Consider the following 24,575-nt stretch of genomic DNA (forward strand, 5'->3'; position numbering starts at 1 on the left):
TAGAGGATTCTTGGAAAGTTTGGCACGACTTCAGAATTGTAGGACGTATTTTTTGAAATATAGTGTGGGGAACTACTTGAGCCAATGGTGGTAAATCTGTGGAATCTGTTGCCAGAAGCAGCTGTGGAGGCAAAGTTATTGGGTGTATTTAGGGCACAGATAGATAGGTTCTTGATTAGCCAGCGCATCGAAGATTATAGGGTGAAAGTACGGGAGTGGGGATGACTGGAAGAATTGGATCAGCCAATGTTTGAATGGCGGAGCAGTTTCGATGGAATGGACTACTTTTGCTCCTATATTTTATGGCCTTATGGTCTAACAACACAGGTCGGACACTCCAAGCATTCAGCACACTCGGGGTGAAAAACCTTGTCCCTACAATCTCATGAAGACCTAGAGAAATACATCACAAGCACTTCAGCACATCTAATCCATGCAATGACCATTTAAACTGCTACTCCAATCGACCTGCACCGAGACTAATGACTTCCATACCCCGATCAGCCATGTAACAATCCAAACTTCTTTTAAACGTTCAGATTGAGTTTTCATGCCTCACTTGTGCTGGTCGCTCATTCCGCACTCTCACGATCCTCTGAGTGAAGAGGTTTCCCCTCATGTTCCTTTTAAACTTTTCAACTTTCACACTCGACCCAGGATACTGGTTGTAGTCCCACGCAACCCCAGTGGGAAAAGCCTGCTTGTATTGCTCCAATGTACATCACTCGTAATGTTGTAAACATCTTTCAACACCACTCTCAATCTTCTATCTTCTAAGAAGTACTGACCAAACCTTTTCAATATTTCCTTATAGTGCAATGTCTTTGCAAATTTTCACTGTACTCTTTCAATCTTATTTACACCTTTCCTGTATGTAGGTGAACACAATTACAGCCTATACTCTAAGTTGGGATTTACAAACGTCTGAAACACCTCTGAATGATCTTTATTGTCATTATACAGAGGTACAAAGAAACTCTGTTTAGCTTCCTCTCAGGCAATTAAATAAAGTGGTAGGTAAAAACAAGACAGTAATAAAAAAAAGTATTAAATAGATAAGTAGCAAAAAATAAGTCGCAGCAGCACCAGAATATCATAGTAATGCACAATGTGCAAGTATTTGAGTCCTTGTGTATGCATGTGTGTGCTCACATTTTCAATCATTGTTCTGTGGGAGTGGTGTGATGGAGGCCACAGCTCTGGTAGAAGCTGTTTCTCAGTCTATTTGACACAACATCTCATCTCCTGTACTCAATACGTTAATTAATGAAGGTCAATGTGCTGATCGGTTCCACCACGACCCCATCAACACATGGCGACACTTCCAGCGAATTATTCACCGTATTCCAGATCACTTTGTTCTACCACACTCTTCAGTGTTCTGACGTTCGCCATGTGAGACGTATTGTGTTTAGTCCTGTCAAAGTGTAAAGCCTCGCACTTCTCTGCATTAAGTTCTTCCTGACATATTTAGACAATTTTGCCAGCAGGTGTATATCCCACTGGAAGCCAAGACAGTCTTTCTCGCTGTCCACTATATCCCCCGACATGGTGTCATCGGTATTTTGCTGATCCAGTTAACCACATTATCATCAGTCACGTTGATATATATGGATGAAAACAACAAAGAACACAGCACAGTCTATAACACATCGATACTCCACGGTCCCAGTCTGAGAGACAACCATCTACTGCCACTACTGGTTTCTCCCACAGAGCTTCTCCTATAATGCCTTGCCTTCATCCATTTCCCTGGTAACTTCCTCGAAAAACTCTATAACCTCATTAGAAATAATGTACCAGGCACAAGGCCATGCCGATGGTACTTAATTAGTCAACGTCTATCCAACTACTTCTACATCAGGTCCCTTGGAATAATTTCCAGTAACGTTTCATCAAGTAATGTCAGAAATTCCGGCCTATAATTTTGTGGTTTATGTTAAAAGCCTTAAAAACAGCGGAATAACATTGGCTATCCTCCCATCCTCTGATATCTCTCCATTTGCAAAGGATGTTTTAAATGTTTCTGCTCAGGCCCAAGCAATATCTGAGCTATCTGCCTGTGGCGTCCAAGGGAACACATTGTTAGGTCCTGGGTATTTATCCACACTGGTATGCCTCAGGTTAGAAAATACTTCTTCATATGTAATCTGTGCAGAATTCATGATGTTTCAGCAGCTTTACCTCACTTCCATAGAATCCGTGTACACAGCTTTAGGAAAAAATAAATGCATAAAAAGCTACTTAAGATCTCCCCCATCTGTCTTGGGTCCACACATGGATTCTAATCTTCCAGGGTAAAATTTTGGCCCTTGGCAATCTCTTTGTTCTTAACATTTCTGTATAATCGCTTAGGATTCACCTTGTCTGCTCGTTCTGCCTACGTTTAGCCCTCCTGAATCATTTCTCAAATGTTTTCTTACAATTCCTATGCTCCATAATCACCTCACTGGTTCCTACCTGGCCATACCTGTGACGTACATCCTTTTCTTTTTCTTAATCAAGGCATCAATAACTTTTGAAAATGAAGTTTCCCTACACTTGTTGCCCTTCCCTATTGTGCTGACAAGCACACAGAAGTTTTGTATTCTTAACATGTTGTTTTTGAAGTCCTTCCACGTACAAACAAAAAACATCGCAATTGACGGCCTCCTACATACTTCTTTGCTATTACCGCCTCTCAAGTAAAACACATGCCAGGGTTCCTTCTCAAAACTTTAAACCTTTACTGACATCGCCTCAGCTACCGCCGCTGCAAAGAAAACATTCCGAGTGTGCGCAGGTTCTTACCAGAGCACGGGCCCACTAATTCAGTAAACATCCTTGTAAAGCTCCTTTGTAATCTCTCCAAATGGCACATCGTACATATCGTCTTTAATTTACCCTTCAGCCTTCCCTCCCAGGGGGTGGAGGGGCCAGGGTGGGAAGTCAGCTGGCTGCCATTCTCCAGCTACCTCTGACTCCCCGGTGCTGAGGGATAATCAGCTCCATAGTTCAGAACCAATGACGGAGGAGCGGAGACAATTCGTCCCTACGGCCTGAGGAAGGATGACGTGGACGGGGATCTGCACGTGGCGGAAAGGATGTGGTTGAAGGAGATAAGGGACGTCCGGGGGAAGCAGGAAGCAAAAAGTCATAGTCAGCGATCACATTACCTCATAATCCGCAGTGGTGCAGAGGACGTCATATCCCAAGCAACGACTGGAAGCAAAAACACAATGAGAGAATCAGAAACACAATAGACAATGCAAACAAGCATCCCACACATTCCACAAAACTGTGGATTCTCTGATGTGTGCCATCAGAAGAGAAGGGCTCTCAGATCCAACCCGATAGTGTAACAAGGTGCGACGTTAAGAGAGCCGTGTGCTAAACATGTGGGATGCTATCTGGTGGGAAGCTGGTTTGCAGAAGGACGCCATGTTGGAGAGGAGCGTAATGTATTTTTTGAAAGGAGCTCGGTTCGTAGCTCTCATATTGTATATTGCCGAGTGTCTACCGTTACTGATTGGTACACATGTTTAATCCAACTACTCAGGGAGGTTCGTCCAGAAAAACTGAAGAAGGATGGAGGCAAGGCAGGCAGCTCCTGGTCGGAGGCGGGGCAGGGCACGGAGGCAGCACTGAGCAGGGATACAAGGAATTGAGACACAGCGGCAGATGTGCGACTGCAGAAGGAAAGGAATTTTGCTCATGTCTTACCCTTTGCTCAAGCCTTCCACGCTGGTCAGCGAGGCGACAAGCAGAAACACAGGCAGCATAGTTACCCTATGAGAAACAGAAACAGTCACTATCCAGTATTTGCCACAGACATAAGGCCATTCACAGGGTTATACTGCAAACAGCCCAACGGCCCGCCGAGCCAGTTCTAGTACTCAACATCATTGTATTGAGGAATAATTCGTACATTGGCTACAATGCCACAATTTTAATTGGTTCACCTCGATACTGGGGATGGAGTGCCAGAGTATCTCTATCCAACCACTATCCCTCCCAGTCCGCTGCAGCGCAGTCTAGTTTGCATCCTCGCCACCAGCAGAGCGAGCCCTAGTTGATTCCGGTCACTTTACAATCCTGGTGAGCCTCTCTCCGCGTCTCTTAAATTTATATCATGTGCTATTGATACCTCTGCTACATGGGATATCGTTCCCACTGTGTGAACCATCCTTGTCCTCCATCCGTTTGAACACCTCAGGCAGCCTCCTCCATGCCGGGGAAAGACAGAAAGCCTGCCATGTTTCTGTTAGAGAGGTGTGGAAGGAGGGAGTGTGAGAGAATAGGCGGGAGAGAAAGAGTGATTGGCTGGAAGTGGACGAACACGGTAAGAAAGGTGTAATAGCAGGTTGAGGGTCGGGCTGGTCAGAGAGAAGTAGAGTGTTTCGTGCGGAGTGTAAAAGTATATCGTACATGATATAAACCAATTCAGTCAAACCTGAAACGAGCAGAGATGTTTCGTTTGAAGTGCCTTCTCACCCTGTATTGTATTGTATTGTATTGTATTGTATTGATAAAGATTTCGTAAATTGGCTATAATGCCACAGTTTTAGTTGGTTCACCTCGACTGAGGATGCAGTGCCAGAGTATCTCTATCCAACCACTATCCCTCCCACTCCGCCGCAGCGCAGTCTAGTTTGCATCCTCGCCACCAGCAGAGCTAGCCCTAGTTGTTTCCGGTCACTTTACTATCCTGGTGAGCCTCTCAACCCGCCTCTTAAATCTATATTAGTTCAAATTGAAACATGGGATAACGTTCCCACTGTGTGAGCTATCCATACCCTCCATTGCTTAGAACACATCAGGTAGACTCCTCCGCGCTACGAAAATACAGAAAGCCTGCAGAGTTTCTGCTAGAGAGATGCTGAAGGAGGAGATGCGATAGAATAAGCGGGAGAGGAAAAGTGATTAAGTGGAAGTGGACGAACGCGGTAAGAAAGGTGTAAGAGCGGGTTGAGGGCCGGGCTGGTCGGACACAAGGAGAGAGTTTGGTGCTGAGTGTAAACATAAGCTTTGCACTGTACCTCGTACATGAGATAAACCAATTCAGTCAAATCTCAACCGAGCAGAGATATTTCATTTCTAAAGCGCCTTCCCACCTTCTCAGCAGCCCAGACCAACTTGCGTTTCTCTCCTTCCTCAGTTCTAATGAAATGTACTTCATCTATTGTCGCTCCCCTTCCTTCCCCGACAGCTCATGTCTGCCCTAAGTATTCATTCACTACAATTTACAATTTTTCAGTCTCAGGCTGTGCAGTTGGAACAGAACAAGGAATTGCACTGAATATGTCAACGATGATACACTTCATTCTGAGATTGATTGCCAATGTCATCCCCGGATGATGGAGCAAGTCCCTGATTCAAAACATCTGAGACAGGGAAAACATCCTTGCTGACTCCATGCTGCTGAGACTTTGCCCATTGGTGCGTGTCTATCTGCCTATCCACTGACCTATCGATTCATTGTTTTACCAATCTGTTGGTCTATCTGCCTGATCCGTATGGATAGGAGCGGGGGTGGGGAGGGAGAGAGGAGCTATACCTCGTTCAACCCTTCTGGATGCAAAAGCGCCATCCCCTTCTCTGGATATCTCCCTCACTGCCGCATATACTCTCAGAATGAGCCTTTTAATTCGAGTGGTCATCCATTTTAATTGCACTTCACATTCCCATTGCGGAGTCCATTCATGGCCTCCAGCTCTGTCGTGATGAGGGCACATTTAGGATGTAGGAACAGCATCTTATATTCTTTTTAGGTGGCCTCCAAACTGATGAGCTCAACATCGATTTTTCAGACTTCCAGTATTGCCTTCCAATCCGCCGACCCCACGATCTCCTTTCTATGACCAATCTCCTTTTTCCTCTCTCAACATATCTCCTTGACCCCCCATCGCCTTCGTCTGGTGCTTCTCTCTATTTTTTCTGTCTGATATGGTCCTCTTTCTCTTTCACCTTCCAAGCTATTTACTTCATCCCCACCCCCTACAGGTTTCACCTAACACCTGTTTCCCTCTCTCACCCGGCGCCTTTTAAATCTACTCCTCAGCTGTTATTTTTCTCCAGTCCTGCTGAAGTGTTTCAGCCCGAAACTCAGACTGTACTTCTTTTTTCATAGATGCTGTTTGGCCTGCTGAGATCCTCAAGCATTTTTTTGTGATTTTGATTCTGATTACCAACAAAAGAGAGACCCGTTTTCCTCCCTCTGGAATCTTCGCCAAAGCTGTCCAGAATACAGCGGATACATTAGCAAAAAAAAAACGCGCAAAATTGGATGCTAGTGTTGTCAACCTGCTGGAGGAAAGTACCAGCCATAGACTGGGCCAGCGTCTGTTCCCCTAGGATTATGTTTCATCTCTGCGTATGGTGCAACAGTTCCCCAAACTGGGCATCACCACCAACAAATCTCTTTTCATTTAATAATGACTCTGTCTTCTGTACGAAAGTAGATACCCTTATAATAATCCACAGGATTTTCCATTGCCACCTTCCCACACACTCAGTCAGCCGCTCCGTATCCCCTTTCATCATCCCACGCCCTGCCCTTCGCTCACACCGTCACTCTGGCTAGTGTGGTCAGAAACCTTGGTAATAGAAGCTGTGACACCCCTCAGTTCATGGGCTGACGTCGCTGTGACCTGAGCACCACTGACCGTGATTTCCCTCTTCCCATAAACTGCGCACATGACAGAGATGCATGTAGACCCAGTGATCCTGGTGTAATTATTAACCGAGCCCCAGGTTTAACCTCACAAACATCTCCGGCATGCTGATTTGTCTGATACAGAGTCTCTTTGCCTGGGATGAAGACGATATTGGAGGGTAAAGTTCCAGCTGGATACATATATTCTAGTAGAAACGGGCGGCTGGGGTGCGGAATATTGCATAATGGGGACGAGACGGAGGGACGAATGGCAGAGGGAGACAGAAAGAAAGAGAGATGAAATTGTAAGACGGATACTGGAGGAAGTAGGAGAGAAAGGAGCCGGAACAGAGATAGAGAGGTAGGAGACATTGTGAGTAAGAGAGAGAAAGAGAGGACAGAGAGACATAGAGAGAGAGAGAGAGGGAGGGAGAGGGAGAGGGGGTGAGAGAGAGAGAGAGAGAAAACACGATACGTACAGCATAATCACTTGTCTACTGCCAGACGCTAAGTGCTACGGCTTACCTCAGTGTCGACTTGCTGTATTGGGTGTACGCTTGTCCAGAGCCTCTATATATGGAGGGATGACACGTGCTGTTGCTATCCAGAACAGCCAATGCAGGAGGATAAAAAACAACTCGTGATTTTAAGTATTCTAACCGCAAGTATTGCATCATCGAATGGAGCGACATTGTGCAAACCGAAGCTCATTATTTAACTAGGACACCACATCAATATCACAAACATGAGCGGATCCAGACAGCAGCTGAACCCGCCACCTACTTTGCCTACTGTGAGGACAGTATGTGAGACCCCTCACAGTTTTCCACAAAGCTTCCAAATTAACCTGAATCACTTAAGCAAATGAGAGAAGGCATCAACATCGTTAGAGTCCCAGGTTGGTCGTCATTGCTTTTCTGCTGCACCTGTTCTGTTGGCCAGGTAATGACGCTCAGTGTCTGTTATTGGAGTAGAGTCCAGGGTAGAACTGTCCACCCACAGGTCGGATCCAGTGGCAGGAGTTGAGGAAACGACCTCAGATAAAAACCCTCCGTGCAGCAATGCCGACTGCGAAACTGTGCGCTCATGTAGACTCACGGTGAAGAATGACCCCGGCATGTTCGACCGCACAAGAGACGGTGGCGCAGGTTCCCCATGCGTTTCAAATTAAACCAAAGCATTTTTCCGGGCGACACTCAATGCTGATTAGGGTTTGGACTGTCTGCGAACACGCTCTGTAATTGACTGAATCAGAGAAGCATAGGGTTTCAGATCAGAAACAACCAAGCGATTTTACCTTAACACACCTTCCTGGACGATTTGAAATTAAATGCTACATCACCAATAAAGCTGAAGAAATTAATACAATAGCAGATCCCTTTTCGAAAATTAGGAACATATGCGTGAGTGCGTGCAATGCGCTGCCGGCAATGGTGGTGGAGGCGGATACGGTAGGGTCTATTAAGATATTTAGGTAGGTTCATGGATCTTAGGAAAATAGAGGGCTATAGGTAAGCCTAGTAATTTCTCAGGTAGGGACATATTCGGCACAACTTTGTTGGCCGCAGGGCCTGTATTGTGCTGTAGGTTTTCTATGTTTCTATGTTACTCTGGACAAGGTAAGTACAGAACATTAAACAGCGAGAAAGAAGTAACAGAGTTAGTCGAATTTAAAACCGATTAGTATGATACCATACAACAGATAGATCACAATGAAATATATAGGTATCTAGGTGTCAAAGCAAAAAAATCCGACTGCTACAGAGTCAAACATTTCCACAGAATTTACTTCAGGCTTAAGAAAATCTGGCAAACAAAGCTCAATAGTAAACATAAAACAAGTGCAATAAACACTTCCGGTATATTCTAAATTACGTCTTCGTTTGACAACAAATTTCGGCTCGATATCAATCTGGAAAAATTACAAAGAAAAATAAGACCTCAAAGGAGGAAATTTTAGAAAGATAAATGTACACTCCAGCACACTTAGATTAACATTACCGAGGACAGAAGGGGAAGAATAATAACAGACATTAAACAATAACATGAAACCCCACTAGTTTCCCTGGCTGTGTAAGTCTAGTTTAATATACACTCCGGTCTGGCCTAACCCGTGATACTGAGAGAGCTCTCCCACCCGATACACCGTTTTGTGTGGATGCTGTGTACTTTGCTGCCCCGTTACAAAGTCAGTGCCAAGAAATAATAGACAGCACGCGGCATAAGATAAAAGGAATTATATTCAGGAATCTTAACTAAAGGTTTAGAAAAGAAAATAAGGATTAAAAAAAAACAAAAGTGCCAATTATAATTAAACTTAACTCTTCCAAGTGACATATTGACCAATCCTCTGTCAACTGTGAAGCCCTTGCTCCATCTAATCATGATTACCATAACAAAAGATCCAGTTCACTTTCGAAAACACCCGTTATCGCGAACCATAATCCAAATTCAGCTGCTACAGAAAGACCATTACATTAGCAGTGGAACCTCTTCCGGGGTGTTAAATACTAAACAGTTCAGATAACACTTCTAATAATATAGTTTCATAAAAAAAAACGGAATTTATACCTGATGTGCACATATACATTCTGAAAAGAAGTACCCGCCATTATACCTAAAGGAAAGAACAACTCAGAAAGCTTATGACATAGTCACTACAGGAGAAGAAGTTAACAAATGGGGCAAATGACCCTCCCTGGAACACTAGTCCATCATCTGAGCAGACTAGATGTCTACAATGAAGCTTCCAAAGCCTGGCTCACATCGGGAGACCTCATCCCAGAAACAGAGGGGCCCCTTGTGGCATTACAGGGCACCTGGTGAATACAAAAATATCAAAAATACAGAATAAACGAAAAAGAAATATGTCAGAAATTGGAGAGTGTCAAGGACAATGCGTGTCAAGTTGCCATTGGAAGAGAGAAGGTTCTTTAGATATCGAAGCCTGAAGTTTTAAAAGTCTCCTGGACAAGATATTATACTCCCCAGGGTCCTAATATGTGGAGCACGTGATTGTGGAAGCAACGATAGTGATCTTTCAAGTGTCATTTGAATCTGGCATGGATCCGGGAAAATGGAAAATTGCAAACGTCACTCAAACTGTCAGGAAGGGAGAGAGCCAGAAGAAAGGACAGGACAATTAGGCTGATTTCAGTGTCAAGGAAGATGCTTAAATCGAATATTACAGTTAACATATTTTCTGACATGTGTCAGCAAGTTTTCCTCAGGGGAAGGTTTTGCTTGACAAAGCTTTTGGAATTCCTTCAGAGGTTATCAAGCAGAATAGATAATGTGGAATCGGTAGCTGTTCTGTTCTAGGATTCTTAGAAGACCTCTGATAAGGCATCAGACATGAGGCTGCTAAAAACGTCAAGATCCACGGTATTACATGATAGATGCTAGCATTGAAAAAGCAATGACTGTTTAGCAGGTAGGAAAGAGTGAGAATAAAGAGAGCCTTTTCCGGTAGGCTGTCGGTGACTAGTGGTATTCCACAGTGGTCTGCGTTGGGATCGCTTACGTTATACGTAAGAACGTTTTGGATACTGTTGGTCGGGACGACCTACCAGGGACAAGTTGCAGTGGTTGCATCTCTGGCACCGAGACAAGACCCTCGGCTCAGAAACGAAGGAGGGAAAAGAGGAGAGCAGTCGTGATTGGGGATTCGATAGTTAGGGGGACAGATGAGAGGTTCTGTGGAAGAGATCGAGAATCCCAGATGGTCTGTTGCCTCCCAGGTGCCAGGGCCCACGATATTTCGAATCGAGTTCTCAGTATTGTCAAGAGGGAGGGTGAGCAGCCGGATGTCGTGGTCTATTTAGGGACCAATGACGTGGATAGGAAGAAGGAAGAGGTCCTACAAAGTAGATTTAGAGAGTCAGGTGCAAAGTTGAAGGGCAGGACCTGCTACATGCTAGTAAGGCCAGAAATAGGAAGATAATGCAGCTAAATACGTGGCTAAGGAGTTGGTGCAGGAGGGAGGGCTTCATGTTTCTTGACAATTGGGCTTTGTTCCAGGGAATGTGAGACCTGTTCTGATGGATGGGTTGCAGCTGAACTGGAGGGGGACTAACATCCTTGTGGGAAGGATTGCTAGTGAATCCCCGGGGGGTTTAATCTAGATATGCAGGGGGAGGGGAACCAGAATATTAGAGCAGATAGTGAGGTGGAGCAGGATAAAGGTCATGCGAAATCTGCAAGTATAGTGCATGGAGTAAAGCCAGCTCTGACATATAAAGAGGCTTTGAAGAAAGAGAAGCAGAATAAAACGTGTAAATGTAGTAAGGTAGAAGAGGGGAAAGTGGCTTACTTCAATGCAAGAAGCATCAGGAACAAAGGTGATGAACTGAGAGCTTGGATACATACATGGAATTATGATGTGGTGGCCATTACAGAGACTTGGCTGGCACCAGGGCAGGAAGGGATTCTCAATATTCCTGGATTTCAGTGCTTTAAAAGGGATGGGGGGGAGGGAGGGATGAAGGGTGGCATTACAGGTCAGGGATACTATTACAGCTACAGAGAGGGTGGGTAATGTAGCAGGATCATCTTCTCTGTCAGTATCAGTAGAAGTCAGGAACAGGAAGGGAGCAGTTACACTACTGGGAGTATCCAATGGGCCCCCTGGGAGCAGCAAAGATACGGACGAGCAGATTGGGATTTTGGGAAGGTGCAAAAATAGCAGGGTTGTTATCACGGGTGACTTTAACTTCCCTAATATTGACTGGCACCTGATTAGATCCAATAGTTCATAAAACATAGAACAATACAACACAGTACAGGAAATTCGGCCTACAATGTTGTGCCGACCCTTAAACCCTGCCTCCCATATAACGCCCCACCTTAAATTCCTCCATATACCTGTCTAGTAGTCTCCTAAATTTCACTACTGAATCCGCCTCCAACACTGACTCAGGCAGTGCACTCCACGCACCAACCACTCTCTGAGTAAAAAGCTATCCTCTCATATCCTCTTTGAACTTCCCTCCCTTTACCTTAAAGCCATGTTCTCTTGTACCGAGCAGTGCTACCCTTGGGAAGAGGCGTTGGTTGTCCACTATATCTATTCCTCTTAATATCTTGTATACCTCTATCATGTCTCCTCTCATCCTCCATCTCTCCAGAGAGTAAAGCCCAGCCTCCCCTAATCTCTGATCATAATGCATACTCTCTAAACCAGGCAGCATCCTGGTAAATCTCCTCTGTACCCTTTCCAATGCATCCACATCCTTCCTATAGTGAGGCAACCAGAACTGGACACGGTACTCCAAGTGTGGCCTAACCAGAGTTTTATATAGCTGCATCATTACATCGCGACTCTTAGACTCTATCCCTCGACTTATGAAACCTAATACTTCATAAGCTTTCTTAACTACCCTGAACTGAACTGGAAGGGGACTAGCATCTTGCGGGAAGTTTTGCTACTGCTGCTCCGTGGGGTTTAAAACAGATTTGCAGGGAGAAGGGATACAAAGTGTTAGAGCAGATAGTGAGGTGGAGGAGGATAAATGTCATGCGAGAGCTGCAAGTATAGTGCTTGGAATAAAGCCAGATCTAGCTTACGAAGAGGCTTTGAGGAAAGAGAAACAGAATAAAGGGTGTAAAGGTAATAAGGTAGAAGGGCTAAAGTGCATGTACTTCATTGCAAGAAGCAACAGGAACAAAGGTGATCAACAGAGAGCTTGGATACATACATGGAATTATGATGTGATGGCCATTACAGAGACTTGGCTGGAACCAGGGCAGGAATGGATTCTCAATTTTCCTGGATTTCAATGTTTTAAAAGAGATAGAGAAGGGGAAATGGAAAGGAGGGGTGGGCATTACTGGTCAGGGATACTATTACAGTTACAGAAATGGTGGGTAATGAAGCAGGATCCTCTTTTGCGTCAATATGGGTAGAAGTCAGGAACAGGAAAGTAGCAGTTCCGCTATTCGTAGTATTCTATACATTCTATTGATAGCAGCAGAGATACAGGGGAGCAGATTGGGAGCCAGATTTTGGAAAGGTGTAAAAATAACAGGGTTGCTACCATGTGTGACTGTAACTTCCCTAATATTGATAGGCAACTGATTAGTTCCAGCGGTTTAGACAGGGCAGAGATTGTTAAGTGCGTCCTGGACGGATTTCTGTCACAGTATGTTGACATTCCTACTAGGGGTAATGCCATAGTAGATCTAGTATTAGGTAACGAAACGGGTCAGGTCAGAGATCTCTCAGTGTGCGAACATCTGGGGGACAGTGACCACCGCTCCCTGGCCTTTAGCATTATCATGGAAAAGGATAGAATCAGAGAGGACAGGAAGATTTTTAATATGGGAAAGGCAAATTATGAGGCTATAAGTCTAGAAATTGCGGGTGTGAATTGGGATGATGTTTTTGCAGGGAAATGTACTGTGGAAATGTGGTCGAGGGTTAGGGATCTCTTGCAGGATGTTAGGGATAAATGTGTCCCGGTGAGGAAGATAAAGAATGGTAGGGTGAAGGAACCATGGGTGACAAGTTAGGTGGAGAATCTAGTCAGATGGAAGAAGGCAGCATACGTGCAGTTTAGGAAGCAAGGTTCAGATGAGTCGATTCAGGAAATAGGGTAGCAAGAAAGGAGGTTAAGAAAGGGCTGAGGAGAGCAAGAAAGGGGCATGAGAAGGACTTAGCGAGTTTTGTAAAGAAAAACCACAAGACATTCTTCAGTTATGTGAAGAAGAAAAGGTTGATAGGAGTGAAGATAAGGCCGGTTAGGGATAAAGTTGGGAAGATGTGCCTGGAGGCTGTGGAAGTGAGGGAGGTCCTCAACGAATATTTTTTTTTGGTATTCACCAATGAGAGGGAATTTGATGACGGTGAGGACAATATGAGTGAAGTTGATGTTCTGGAGCATGTTGATATTATGGCAGAAGAGGGTTTGGAGTTGTTAAAATACATTAGGACATATCAGTCTCCGAGGCCTGATGGAATATTCCGCAAGCTGCTCCACGAGGTGAGGGAAGAGAATGCTGAGCCTCTGGCTAGAATCTTTATGTGCTCGTTGTCCACGGGAATGGTACCGGAGGATTGGAGGGAGGCGAATGTTGTCCCCTTGTTCAAAAAAAGCTGGTAGGGATAGACCATTGAGACCTTACGCCTGTGGTGGGAAAGCTGTTAGAAAACAATTCTTAGAAATAGAATTTATGGGCATTTAGAGAATCATGGACTGATCAGGGACAGTCAACATGGTGTTGTGAAGGGCAGATCGTGCCTAACAAGCCTGATAGAGTTCTTTGAGGAGGTGACCATGCATATACATAAGTGAAGTGCAGTGGATCTGATCTACAGGGATTTTAGTAACGCATTTGACAAGGTAGGCTTATTCAGAAGGTCTGAAGGCATGGGATCCAGGGAAGTTTGGCCAGATGGATTCAGAATTGGCTTGCCTGCAGAAGGCAGAGGGTCATGGTGGAGGGAGTACATTCTGATTGGAGGGTTGTGACTAGTGGTGACCCACATGGATCGGTTTTGGGATTTTTATTAACGACCTGGAAGTGGGTGTAGAAGGGTGGGTTGGCAAGTTTGCAGACGACACAAATGTTGCTGGTGTTGTAGATCGCATTGAGAATTGTCAAAGATTGCAGAGAGACATTGATAGGATGCAGAATTGGGCTGCAAAGTGGCAGATGGAGTTCAGACCGGTGAAGTATGAGGTGGTACACTTTGGAAGGACAAACTCCAAGACAGAGTACAAAGTAAATGGCAGGGTACTTGGGAGTGTGGATGAGCAGAGGGATATGGGGGTACAAGTCCTCAGATACCTGAAAGTTGCCTAACAGGTAAATAGTGTAGTTACAAAAGCTTATGAAGTGTTAGCTTTCATAAGTCGAGGGATAGAGTTTACGAGTCGCTGGGGAATCATGCACTCTATAAAATTCTGGTTACGCCACACTTGCTGTACTGTGTCCATTTCTGATCGCCTCACTGTAGGAAGGATGTGGAAGCATTGGAAAGAGTACAGAGTAGATTTACCAGGATGCTGCCTGGTTTAGAGAGTATGCATTATGATCAGAGATTAAGGGAGCTAGGGCTTTACTCTCTTGAGAGAAGGAGGATGAGAGGAGACATGATAGGGGTATACAAGATATTAAGAGGAATAGATAGAGTGGACAGCCAGCGCCTCTTCCCCAGGGTACCACTGCCAAATACAAGAGGACATGGTTTTAAGGTAAGGGGAGGAAAGTTCAAGGGGGATATTAGAGGAAGATGTTTCACTCAGAGAGTGGTTGTTGCGTGGATTGCACAGCCTGAGTCAGTGGTGGAGTCAGATACACTAGTGAACGTTAAGAGACCACTAGACAGACATATGGAGGAATTTAAGGTGGAGGGTTACATTGGAGGCAGGGTTTAAGGTTCGGCTCAGCATTGTGGGCCGAATGGCCTGTAATGTGCTGTGTTGTTCTATGTTCTATATTCTATGTTCTAGCATTCTGCGGAAGTGGAATAGATAGCTTTGTGGCATAATCTTCAGATGATGCGAAAATAGGTAGAGGGGCAGATAGTTTTGAAAAAGCAGACAGGTTCCACAATGATTTAGACGGATTGGGAGAATGGGCAAAGAGGTAAGGAATTGAATGCGGTGTCTTCTCCTGTATGATTAAATAAAAGCACGGAATATTTTAGAATTCCTTAAATGTTTATTTGCTGGTTGAGTCGCTGCTGCAAAATGCCAATGCGATATTAGCATTCATTTCAAGAGGAATAGAATATAAAAGCAAGAATGAATGAAACTTCAGAAAACGCTGGGCTGGCTGCTTTTGGCGTACTGTTACCCGTTTTGGTCTCACTAAGAAGGGATGTGCTAGAAGGTGAGTGTGGTATCATTTGTACTGGAGGGGAATTATATTTAATTAATTAATTTGAAGGATTAAAATGCAGGGAGAGCTCAGAAGATCAGGCAGCAACTGTGAAAAAGAGTGCAATCTGTATTTAGGGCCGCGGAGAGTAAGCAGCTCTGATCTGGAATGGAGGCCACATTCTTGGAGCAGATGCAGATGAGATGAAGGAAAGGAGAAAAGGGAATGGTATTTTTACAGGAAACTGCCAGGGAAGAGATATGGACCAGGTAACAGTTGGAGCCGGTATGTTTCTAATGAAGAGGGTCGACTATTTATCTCCAGTGATGGAGACACAGAGATCGAGCAAGGGAAGGGAGTTGTTAAAATGGACCAAGTGTACTTAAGGTCAGTGTGGACGATGGTGGCAAATGTGATGAAATTCACGGCCTCAGAGTAGGTGCATGAAAAGCATCAATGCTGTCATCAGTGTTCTGGAGGACAAGATGGGGAACATTCCTGGGGTAAGTTTGGCACAGGGACGAAGCCCATAGACAGCTTTCGAGCCTGGATAAAGTTGAAGGAGCAGAAGGAAAAATATTGAGGGTGAGGATGAATTCTGCCAGACGGAGGAAAGTGATGGCGGATCAAGGTAGAGGCGTATTGAGAGTGGTTATTCACGCTCAAAAAGAGGCAATCGTGGTCAGGAAATTGATCATTAGAGAGGAGATCACAAGCATGATAAGCTTCGCCGATATAGCTGGGAAGAGACTGAATCTGGGAAGACAGAATGGGTTGAGATACGAGCATTGGAGTACAGTGGGTCAGGAACAGGCAGCAAATGGGCCTATCTGGAAAAGTCGGGATTGTGGATCTTGGGTATTGGGTCAAAATAAACAGATCTGGGCGAAGGATCTATGAATTTGGTGACAGTGGATGGGAGTTCTGCAGAACTGATGAGGTCAGTAACAGTTTTGCGATGCTGCGGAGCTGGTCTTTCTTTATGTGGTCGGGATAAGGTGGTGTTGGACTCCACAAATTCAGTCCGAAACATTACAACAGCACAATCATTGTCTGAGGGTTTGTTGGTAAGTTTGGGATAGGCGCAGAGAGAGTGGAGTTTAGAGTGGGTAAGACATGAGGAGGAATGAGGCGTGGTAGTGTACCTGACTGATGTATCGTCGGGAATTAGGGATTAAAAGATCCAAATCAGGGCAGCGAACCAATGCGATATGTGGAAGGAGTTTTGCAGAAGGGAGAAGTAGAAATCTGTGTGTCGGCTAGAAAGAGCAACACCTTGTATTTATTACTGTTAACACTGACTTAGAAAATTTGGACTTTGTGTGAAAAAAAGTATGACTCTCCCTTCTCAGGCTCAAATTGCACAAACAAATAAATACGAAAAGCAAAGTCTGTTTGCAGCATTCTATGGGAAAATTTTAATTTAGAAACAAGCAATATTGCACAGTCGACGTTTATAGCAGAGTCACTTGGTTCTCGGACCGAGGTGTTGACTGTAGGAAGGGTCGCATCATGTTTAATAAGTTATTGTGTTTTTTTTAAATCCAAAAACGTGGCCAGGAAACTCAAAATAATCAAAAAAAATTAAATATGTGGGCAAACTAGCCAATGACATGAAGTAGGATGCTAAAAGTCTGTTTTTCAGTTACGTAAAGAGTAAAAGGGAGGTGAGAGCTGAAAATAGACCACTGGAAGTGATGCTGGTGAAGTAGTAATAGGGGGAAAAGAAATGGCATATGAGCCGAATGAAAACTTCGCATTAGACCTTACTGTGGAAGACATTACCACTGTGGCTAAGGACCGTGCGTGCCAGGGAGAACGAGTGAGAGCCTTTGCTATTACAAACGAAAAAGTGCCAGGGAAACGAAAAGGCATACATTGTACAACACGAAGCTCTTAAAGATGTTGCCGAAGAGATAGCAGATGCATTGGTTATGATCTTTCAAGAATCACTCGATTCTGGTATGGGTTCGGAGGACAGTATAATTTCAAATGTTACTGCACACTTTAAGAAGGGAGGAAGACAAATAAAGAAAAACATTTTAAGACTTATAGACTAACCTAGGTAGCTTTGAACGTTTTGGTGTCCAGTAATAACAATGATGTTTCCGGTAATTGGAGATGAATGATAAAGCTGTCAAAAACAGCATGATCTCTGTCAACGGACATCGTGCCTGACAAATCTGAAACAGTTCCTTAAGGACGTAACAAGTAGTATGGAGAAAAGGAAAGGCAGTGGATGTCCTTTACTTGGATTTTTGAAAAGCAGTTGATATGGTGCTACTCATGATGCTTCATAACAAGATAACATCACATGGCATTCAAGAAAAGATACTGACGTGGTTGGAGGGATTGTAGAATAGCAGGAGTCAGCAAGTGAAATAAAGGAGGCATTATCTGGTTGGCTGCCAGTAACTGGCAATCTTCCTCAGGGACCTGTATTTAGAATGCTACCTCTCATATTGCTTGTCAATGATTGAGATAATGGAATTGATAGCTTTCTTGCAACGTTCAGAGATGTTCTGAAGATAGTTGGATGGGTCGGTAGTGCCGAGGAAGCAATACGATTGAGGAAGGAAATTTGAGCATCAGGGTATATGGTGAGAGGGCAAGTGTGTGGGGTTGAATCGATCCGGGATCAGCCATTATAAAATGATAGACGGGATCATTGGTTTGAATGGATTAATTCTACTCCTTTGTCTAATGCCTTCATGGTCTAAGGACTTATACAAATTGGCAGAATGGTCGAAAAAAATAGCAGATGGAATACAGTTTTCAGAAAGGAATGAAAATTCATTTTGGCAAAAGGAACAAACGTGCAGAATGTTATCTAAGACAATTCAAACATGAGAGGAGCAGAGGGCCTGAAGAGACGACTTGCTAGACTCCGTGAAGGTTGACTTACAGATTGAGTTGTCATAAAGAAGGAAAGTGCAATGTTTTGATTCATTTCAAAGTGGAATATAATATAAAAACAACAAGATGTTGCTGAGGTTTTATAAGATACTCTTCTGTTTTTGGAAATATTGCCAATAAGTTTGGCCTTTTAAGTTCTTCAAGTATTTTAATCCTTCAAAGATATGTTTTCCCTTCCTCTGCGATTGATGCTGCACTGCCCTTGTCTGATGATAGCACATCCGTTCATAGTGGGACCAAAACGGCTCACTGTACTGCATGAGCGGCTTCCCCAGCGCTCGATAAAGCTTCATTCAAAATTACGCCTTGCTTTGATATTCTATTCCTTCTGAAATGAAGGTTCCACTGCTAATGTAATGGCCATTCCGTAGAAGCTGGGTATGGGATATGGTTAGAGATAACGGGTGTTTTGGAATGTGATCCTTTTCAGTTCTTACTGTTCTTTGTATATATTGTATATATACTCCTATTGTATATATTTCATGTTCATCCATCTGTTGTATCATCTCATGGTACTCATTTTTGAATTCAACTAACTCTACTACATCTTCCCCTCTGCTTAATGTTCTGTGGTTATCTAGTCCAATCTATATGTCAGACTTTTTTTCGAAAAAAGTTCTACTATTTGCATTCATAGCTTTAGCTTTAAAGGTGAACTAGCATTAAATTTCAAATCATCAGGAAGGTGTTTTAAGATGTAATTGGATTGGTTCCTTCTGGTCTGAATCCCTATATTCCTCTGTTTCAGTTGAATTAGAGAGCGGGTTTGAAGACTGTCAAAACCCCAGTAGTCTGAGAGTGTCGCTAGGAATTGCATGGGTAACCTGCACTGCCGTCTTAGGGGGCGGAATAAGGTGCTGGGACGATCTCTTACAGTCACTCTACATGAGCGCACAGTTCTGCAGTATGGGTTGCTGTACGAAGTGATTTAACCTGAGGTCGGTGCCCAGAACTGCTGCCACTGGATTTGACCCGTGATTTTACTGTTGTATTCCAGATTCACCCTGCTCGGATTATAGACAATGATGGTCAGTAGCTCGACAACAGAATAGGTGCAGTTCTGTGTAACGTCCAAAATGTGATGATGATCAAACTAGGATTCTAACTACACAGATGTCTTCATCCATTTGCATAAGTGGCTGAGGTTCATTTGGAAGCATTGTGGAGAACGGTGAGGTGTCTCACATACTGTCCTCCTCGTAGGCAAAGTAGGTCAGTTGCTGTCTGGATCCACTCATGTTTGTGACATTGCGGCGGTGTCCTAGTTAATCAATGAACATCTGTTTGCACAAAGTAGCTCCATACAATCATAAGAACATTAAAAAAATAAGAAATAGGAGCAGGAGTAGGCCATCCGGCCCATCCAACCTGTCTCGCTATTCAATAAGTTCATGGACGATCTGTCTGTAAACTCAGCTCCATCAACCTGCCTCTTCCCCATAACCCTTAATTGTCTTACAATGTAAAAAAAAACTATCTAACTGTTTCTTAAATATAGTTAGTGAAGATGCCTCAACTGCTTCCCTGGGCAGAGAATTCCACAGATTCTCCTCATGTCCGTGCTAAATCTTCTCCCCTGAATCTTGAGGCAATGTCCCCAAGTTTGAGTCTCACCTACCAATGGATACTACTTTCCTACTTCTATCTTATCTATCCCTTTCAAAATGTTGCATGTTTCTATAAGATCCCCTCTCATTCTTCTGAACTGCAGAGAATATAATCCCAGGCTACTCAATCTCTCCTCATAGGTTAACCCCTTCATCCCGATGCAATATTTGAGGGCGAACTACTTAAAATAACGAGTTTCTTTTTTTTTCCGTCTCCTGCACTGGCTGTTCTGCACAGCAACAGCCTGTGTTATCTCGCCGTATATAGAGGCTCTGGGCAAACACACAACCACTGCAGCAAGACAACACTGAGCTAAGCCGTAGTACTTAGTGTCTCAGCATTGGAACAGTAGTTAGTGGATGTTAGAAACAAGGGGTTATTCAGTACTTACCACCCCCAATTTCCACCTCTCTCTCTCTCTCTCACTCACTCTCTCATTTTCTCTCACTCCTCTCTCTCAATTCCATCTCTCTCACTCTTTCTCCTTCTCTCTCTCGCTCTCTCTCTCTTTCTGTCAGTCTCTCTCCCTGCCCTTGCCTCGCTGCCTCTTCAACTATGCTTTCTCTCTCTAATTCACACACTCTTACATCTCCATCTCTGTTCCAGCTGCTCTCTCTCGCAACTCCTGCAGTCTCTATTGAGCAATTTCATCTCTCTCCCCCATCCGTCCCCCACCTCTGTCCACATTTCGCCATGTTCCGTCCCATTCCCTCTGTCTCCGTCTGGAATATGTGCATCCACCTTGCTCTCTACCCTGCCATATCATCTTCAACCCACCCGCAGAGACTCAGTATCAGACAAAACACCGTGCCGGAGATGTTGTTGAAGTTAAGCCTGGGTCTGGGTTATTGATCACACAAGAAACACTGGGTTTAAATGCACCTCCAGCATGTTGGCAGTCTGTAAGAGCGGGAAATCATGGTCAATGGTGTTCAGGACTCAGCGACGTAACCCATGAACTGAGGAGTGCCACAGATCCAAGGACCAAAGTTTCTGACGACATTCACCATGTGTAGGTGTGAGCGCAGAGCAGGGCTTGGGATGATGAATGGAATATGCAGCGGCCGGGTAAGTGTGTGGGAAGGTGGGAATGGAATATTGTGTGGATGGCTGTAAGGGCATCTACCGTGGTGCTGAAGACAATGTCTTTATTAAATAGAAAGTGATCTGTCGGTGCTGATGCCCAGTTTGTGGAGCAGGGCCACCACACCAGAGACTGAAAACCAGCCTGGGAGAACAGTCGCTACCTCACTGCACTGATGGCGCTGGGCTTTCTCCCCAAAGAGCTTGCTCAGTGAAGGGGGAAAAGTTCGTTCGAATTGTGCGCGACGTTTTTGCAGATGTACCGAGTGTATTGTGGACAGTCTTAGTCTCGGAGAGGGCAGTGAAGATTACCTAGGGAGGGGTACTGGTCTGTCCTCTGGAGTAGATATTAACAATCAGAATCAGAATAACACAAAATGCTTGAGGAACTCAGCAGGCCAGGCAGTATCTATGAAAAAAAAGTACAGTCGTAGTTTCGGGACGAAACACTACTCTAAGACTGGAGAAAAAGCAAAAGCTGAGGCATCGACCTAAATCGTGGTGTGGTGGTAGGGTCCTGAGGTTAGAGTAAAACGCCAGGTGATAGGTGAAACCTGAGGGGAGGGATGAAGTAAATAGCTGGGAAGTTGGTTGGTGAAAGAGACAGAAGGACATAGAAGAAACAAATAATGAGGAGTAGCACCAGAGGGAGGCGATGGGCAGTCAAATAGATAAGGTGAGAGAGGGAAAACGGGATGAGAAATAGATAGGGGGTGTTGCTGGAGGGCATTACTGGAAGTATGTAAAGTCAATGTTTGTGCCATCAGTTGGATGCAACCCAAGAGGACTATAAGATGTAATTACTCCATCCTACGTGTGGCCTCATTACGACAGTGGAGGAGGCTGTGGGTGGATACACCGCAGTGGGAATGGGAAGTGGAATTAAAATGTCTGACCATAGAATGCAAAGCCTCATCCTGAGAGAATATGCGGCGCTGCTGGAGGAATTGAGAGAATGGAATGGTGTTTTACAAGTACCAGTGTCAGACGAGGTATAGAACAAGTACCAGCGTAGAACGCCATCCCCTTCTCTCAGTTCCTCGGACATCCACAACCAAGCAGACCTCTCCCTATCTCCTTATTCACGTTCTGCTCTCCATACGGATCTCCCAGTGTGCCACTTTCTTATCTTTGCAAGCAGAAGAAGTGCCACAGATCCTTACCTAAACAGTCCTTCCATGTGAGCCGACACTTCCCCTGTGAGTCTGTTGGGGTCACTTATTGTGCCCGTTGCTCCCGGTGTGGCCTGCTGTATATCGATGAGACTCGACGTAGATTGGGAGACCGCATCGCCATGCATCTACTATCCATCTGCCAGAACCAGCGGGATCTTGCAGTGGCCACCGACTTTAATTCCAATTCCCATTCCCATTCAGATTTGTCCATCCATGGACTCCTCCACTAGAACAACACCTTATATTCCATTTGGATATCCTGCAACCTGATGGCGTGAACATCGATGGCTAAAACTTCCAGCAATGTGCCCAGGCCCTTTCCCCTTTTCTCCAATTCCCATTGCCTTTTCCCTCTCTGACTTCATTTGCTTGTCCGCCCGTCGCCTCCCTCTGGTGTTCCCCCCAACTTTTATTCTTCTTTCTACCATGGCCTCCATCCTCTTTCGCCAATCACTTCCCATCTATTTACCTCATCACTCCCCCTCCAGCATTCACCTATCACACGGCGTTTCTATCTCCCCTCCACCCAACTTTTTACTCAGTTTTCTGTTTTCCAGTCCTGCCGAAGTATTTCATTCGGAAAACTCCAGTGTATTTGTTTCCATAGATGTTTCCGAAATGGGAAATATAAAGGTTTGTGTGTGTTGGAGAGCATTACTGGAAGTTTCAAAGATCACTGTTCATGCCATCGGGTTGGAGGCAAGCCAATCAGAACATCAGACGCTCTTTCTCCATCCTAAGTGTGGCTTCATCATGACAGAGTGGAGATCAGGGATGGACATACCTCAATGGGAATGGAAGTGGAAGACCACTAGAATGAAAAGCCTCACCCTGAGAGCATATGCGGCGGCGACTGAGGACTTGAGAGCAGGGGATGGTGTTTTAACATGCAGCAGGGTTGAACAAGTTATAGTTACTCTCGCCCTTTGCCGCTTTCCATACGGATCGTATATTCGTCTCTGCCCACCGATCTTCCTCCTGGCAAATGGAACAGTTGCTACACCTGCCCCTGCACCTCCCCCCTCACTGACATTCGGTGGTCCCGGTGTGGCCTGTTGTATATCAACGAGACTCGACATATATTGGGAGACGGATTTGCCAAGCATCTATGTTCCGTCCGCCAGAACAAGCGGGGTCGGAAACTGGCAACCGAGTTTAATTCCATTTCTCATTCCCATTCTGATATGTCCATCCATGGCCACCTCAACTGTCGTGAGGAGGCCACGCTGAGGGTGGAAAACAACACCTTATATTCTGTATGATTACATGCAACCTTACACCACGAAAATCTTCCTGTAATATCCCACGCACCCTCTCCCTTTCACAATTTCCCATCCCCTTTCACCCCTCTCACTTTACCAGAGAAGGGGAAACTAGTTTCGATTAAGTACATTTCCTTAGAACTGAGGAGAGAGAGAAAAGTAAGTTGGTCTGGGCAGAGAAGTTGGGAAGGTGCTGTAGTAATCAAATAAATATCCCTGTTCGGGTGAGATTTGAGCACTCCATGTTGTAGATAAGTTGATTTATCTGATGTACGAGGTAGAGTGCAAAGATTGTTTTAAGCACTGTACCAAACACTCCGCAACTTCTGTCCGACCACCCCATCCCTCTATCCGCCCTTAAACCTTGCAAATCCTCCTCGGCAGATTTCACCCAGTCACTCTTCCTCTCCCGCCTAATCTCTAGGAACCCTCCTTCCCTTTCTCTCTAAGAGAGTTCCGTGCAGGTTTTCTGTCTTTTTCTGGAATGGAGGAGGCTGGTTGGGCTGTTCGAACCGTTGGAGGGCATGGATAGTTCACACAGCGGGAACGTTATCCTATGTTGCAGATATGTTTCAAAAGTACACCATACAGATTTAAGATGTGGGGTGAGAGGTTCACAGGTTCACTAGCCGTAGGGCTAGCTGTGGTGGTGCTGGGGTTTCTCGAGCCAGATTGCGGTGCCCTGGTGGGGCAGGATGGATATACTCTTGCCTGCAATCCCTAATATCGTGATGAACAAACAAAAATTGTGCTTATTTGCCACTATACAAAATCAATACGAAGCTGTTGGGTACCAGAATTGACCCAACCGGCCGAAGGGCTGCCTGCTGTATGACCCGATCAATGACCCTATGCTGATGGCAAATACTGGGTAGTGACTGCTTCTGTTTTCACAGGGTGACCATGCTGCCCGTGTTTCTGTTTACGGCCTCACTGGTCTTCGAAGCTGGCTTTTCCTTCTGCAGTCCCACATCTGCCGCTCAGTCCCGATCCCTGCCTAGCCCGGCCTCTCTGCCCTGTACCGCCTCCGACACGACCCTGCCTGACTCGCCTCCCTCCTTCCATTCCGTCTTC

General features: G+C 44.9%; 1 protein-coding gene across 3 annotated transcripts in view; it reads right to left on the bottom strand.

Annotated features, from left to right (window-relative positions):
* The window catches only part of LOC140722043 (uncharacterized), a 69,941-nt gene that overhangs the window by 13,396 nt on the left and 31,970 nt on the right, over window positions 1-24,575 (bottom strand). For 2 of the 3 annotated variants that reach the window (XM_073036855.1, XM_073036853.1), the window contains 2 exons: window positions 3,703-3,768; window positions 3,156-3,201 (listed from right to left, as the gene is read on the bottom strand). In XM_073036855.1, the coding sequence (XP_072892956.1) occupies window positions 3,156-3,201; window positions 3,703-3,768 (112 nt within the window). Of the gene's footprint in view, window positions 1-3,155; window positions 3,202-3,702; window positions 3,769-7,159; window positions 7,235-24,575 lie in introns of all 3 variants that reach the window. The other variant, XM_073036854.1, reaches the window with a different exon arrangement.

Source organism: Hemitrygon akajei, unplaced genomic scaffold (assembly GCF_048418815.1).
Source record: "Hemitrygon akajei unplaced genomic scaffold, sHemAka1.3 Scf000068, whole genome shotgun sequence".
NCBI classification, from domain to species: domain Eukaryota; kingdom Metazoa; phylum Chordata; class Chondrichthyes; order Myliobatiformes; family Dasyatidae; genus Hemitrygon; species Hemitrygon akajei.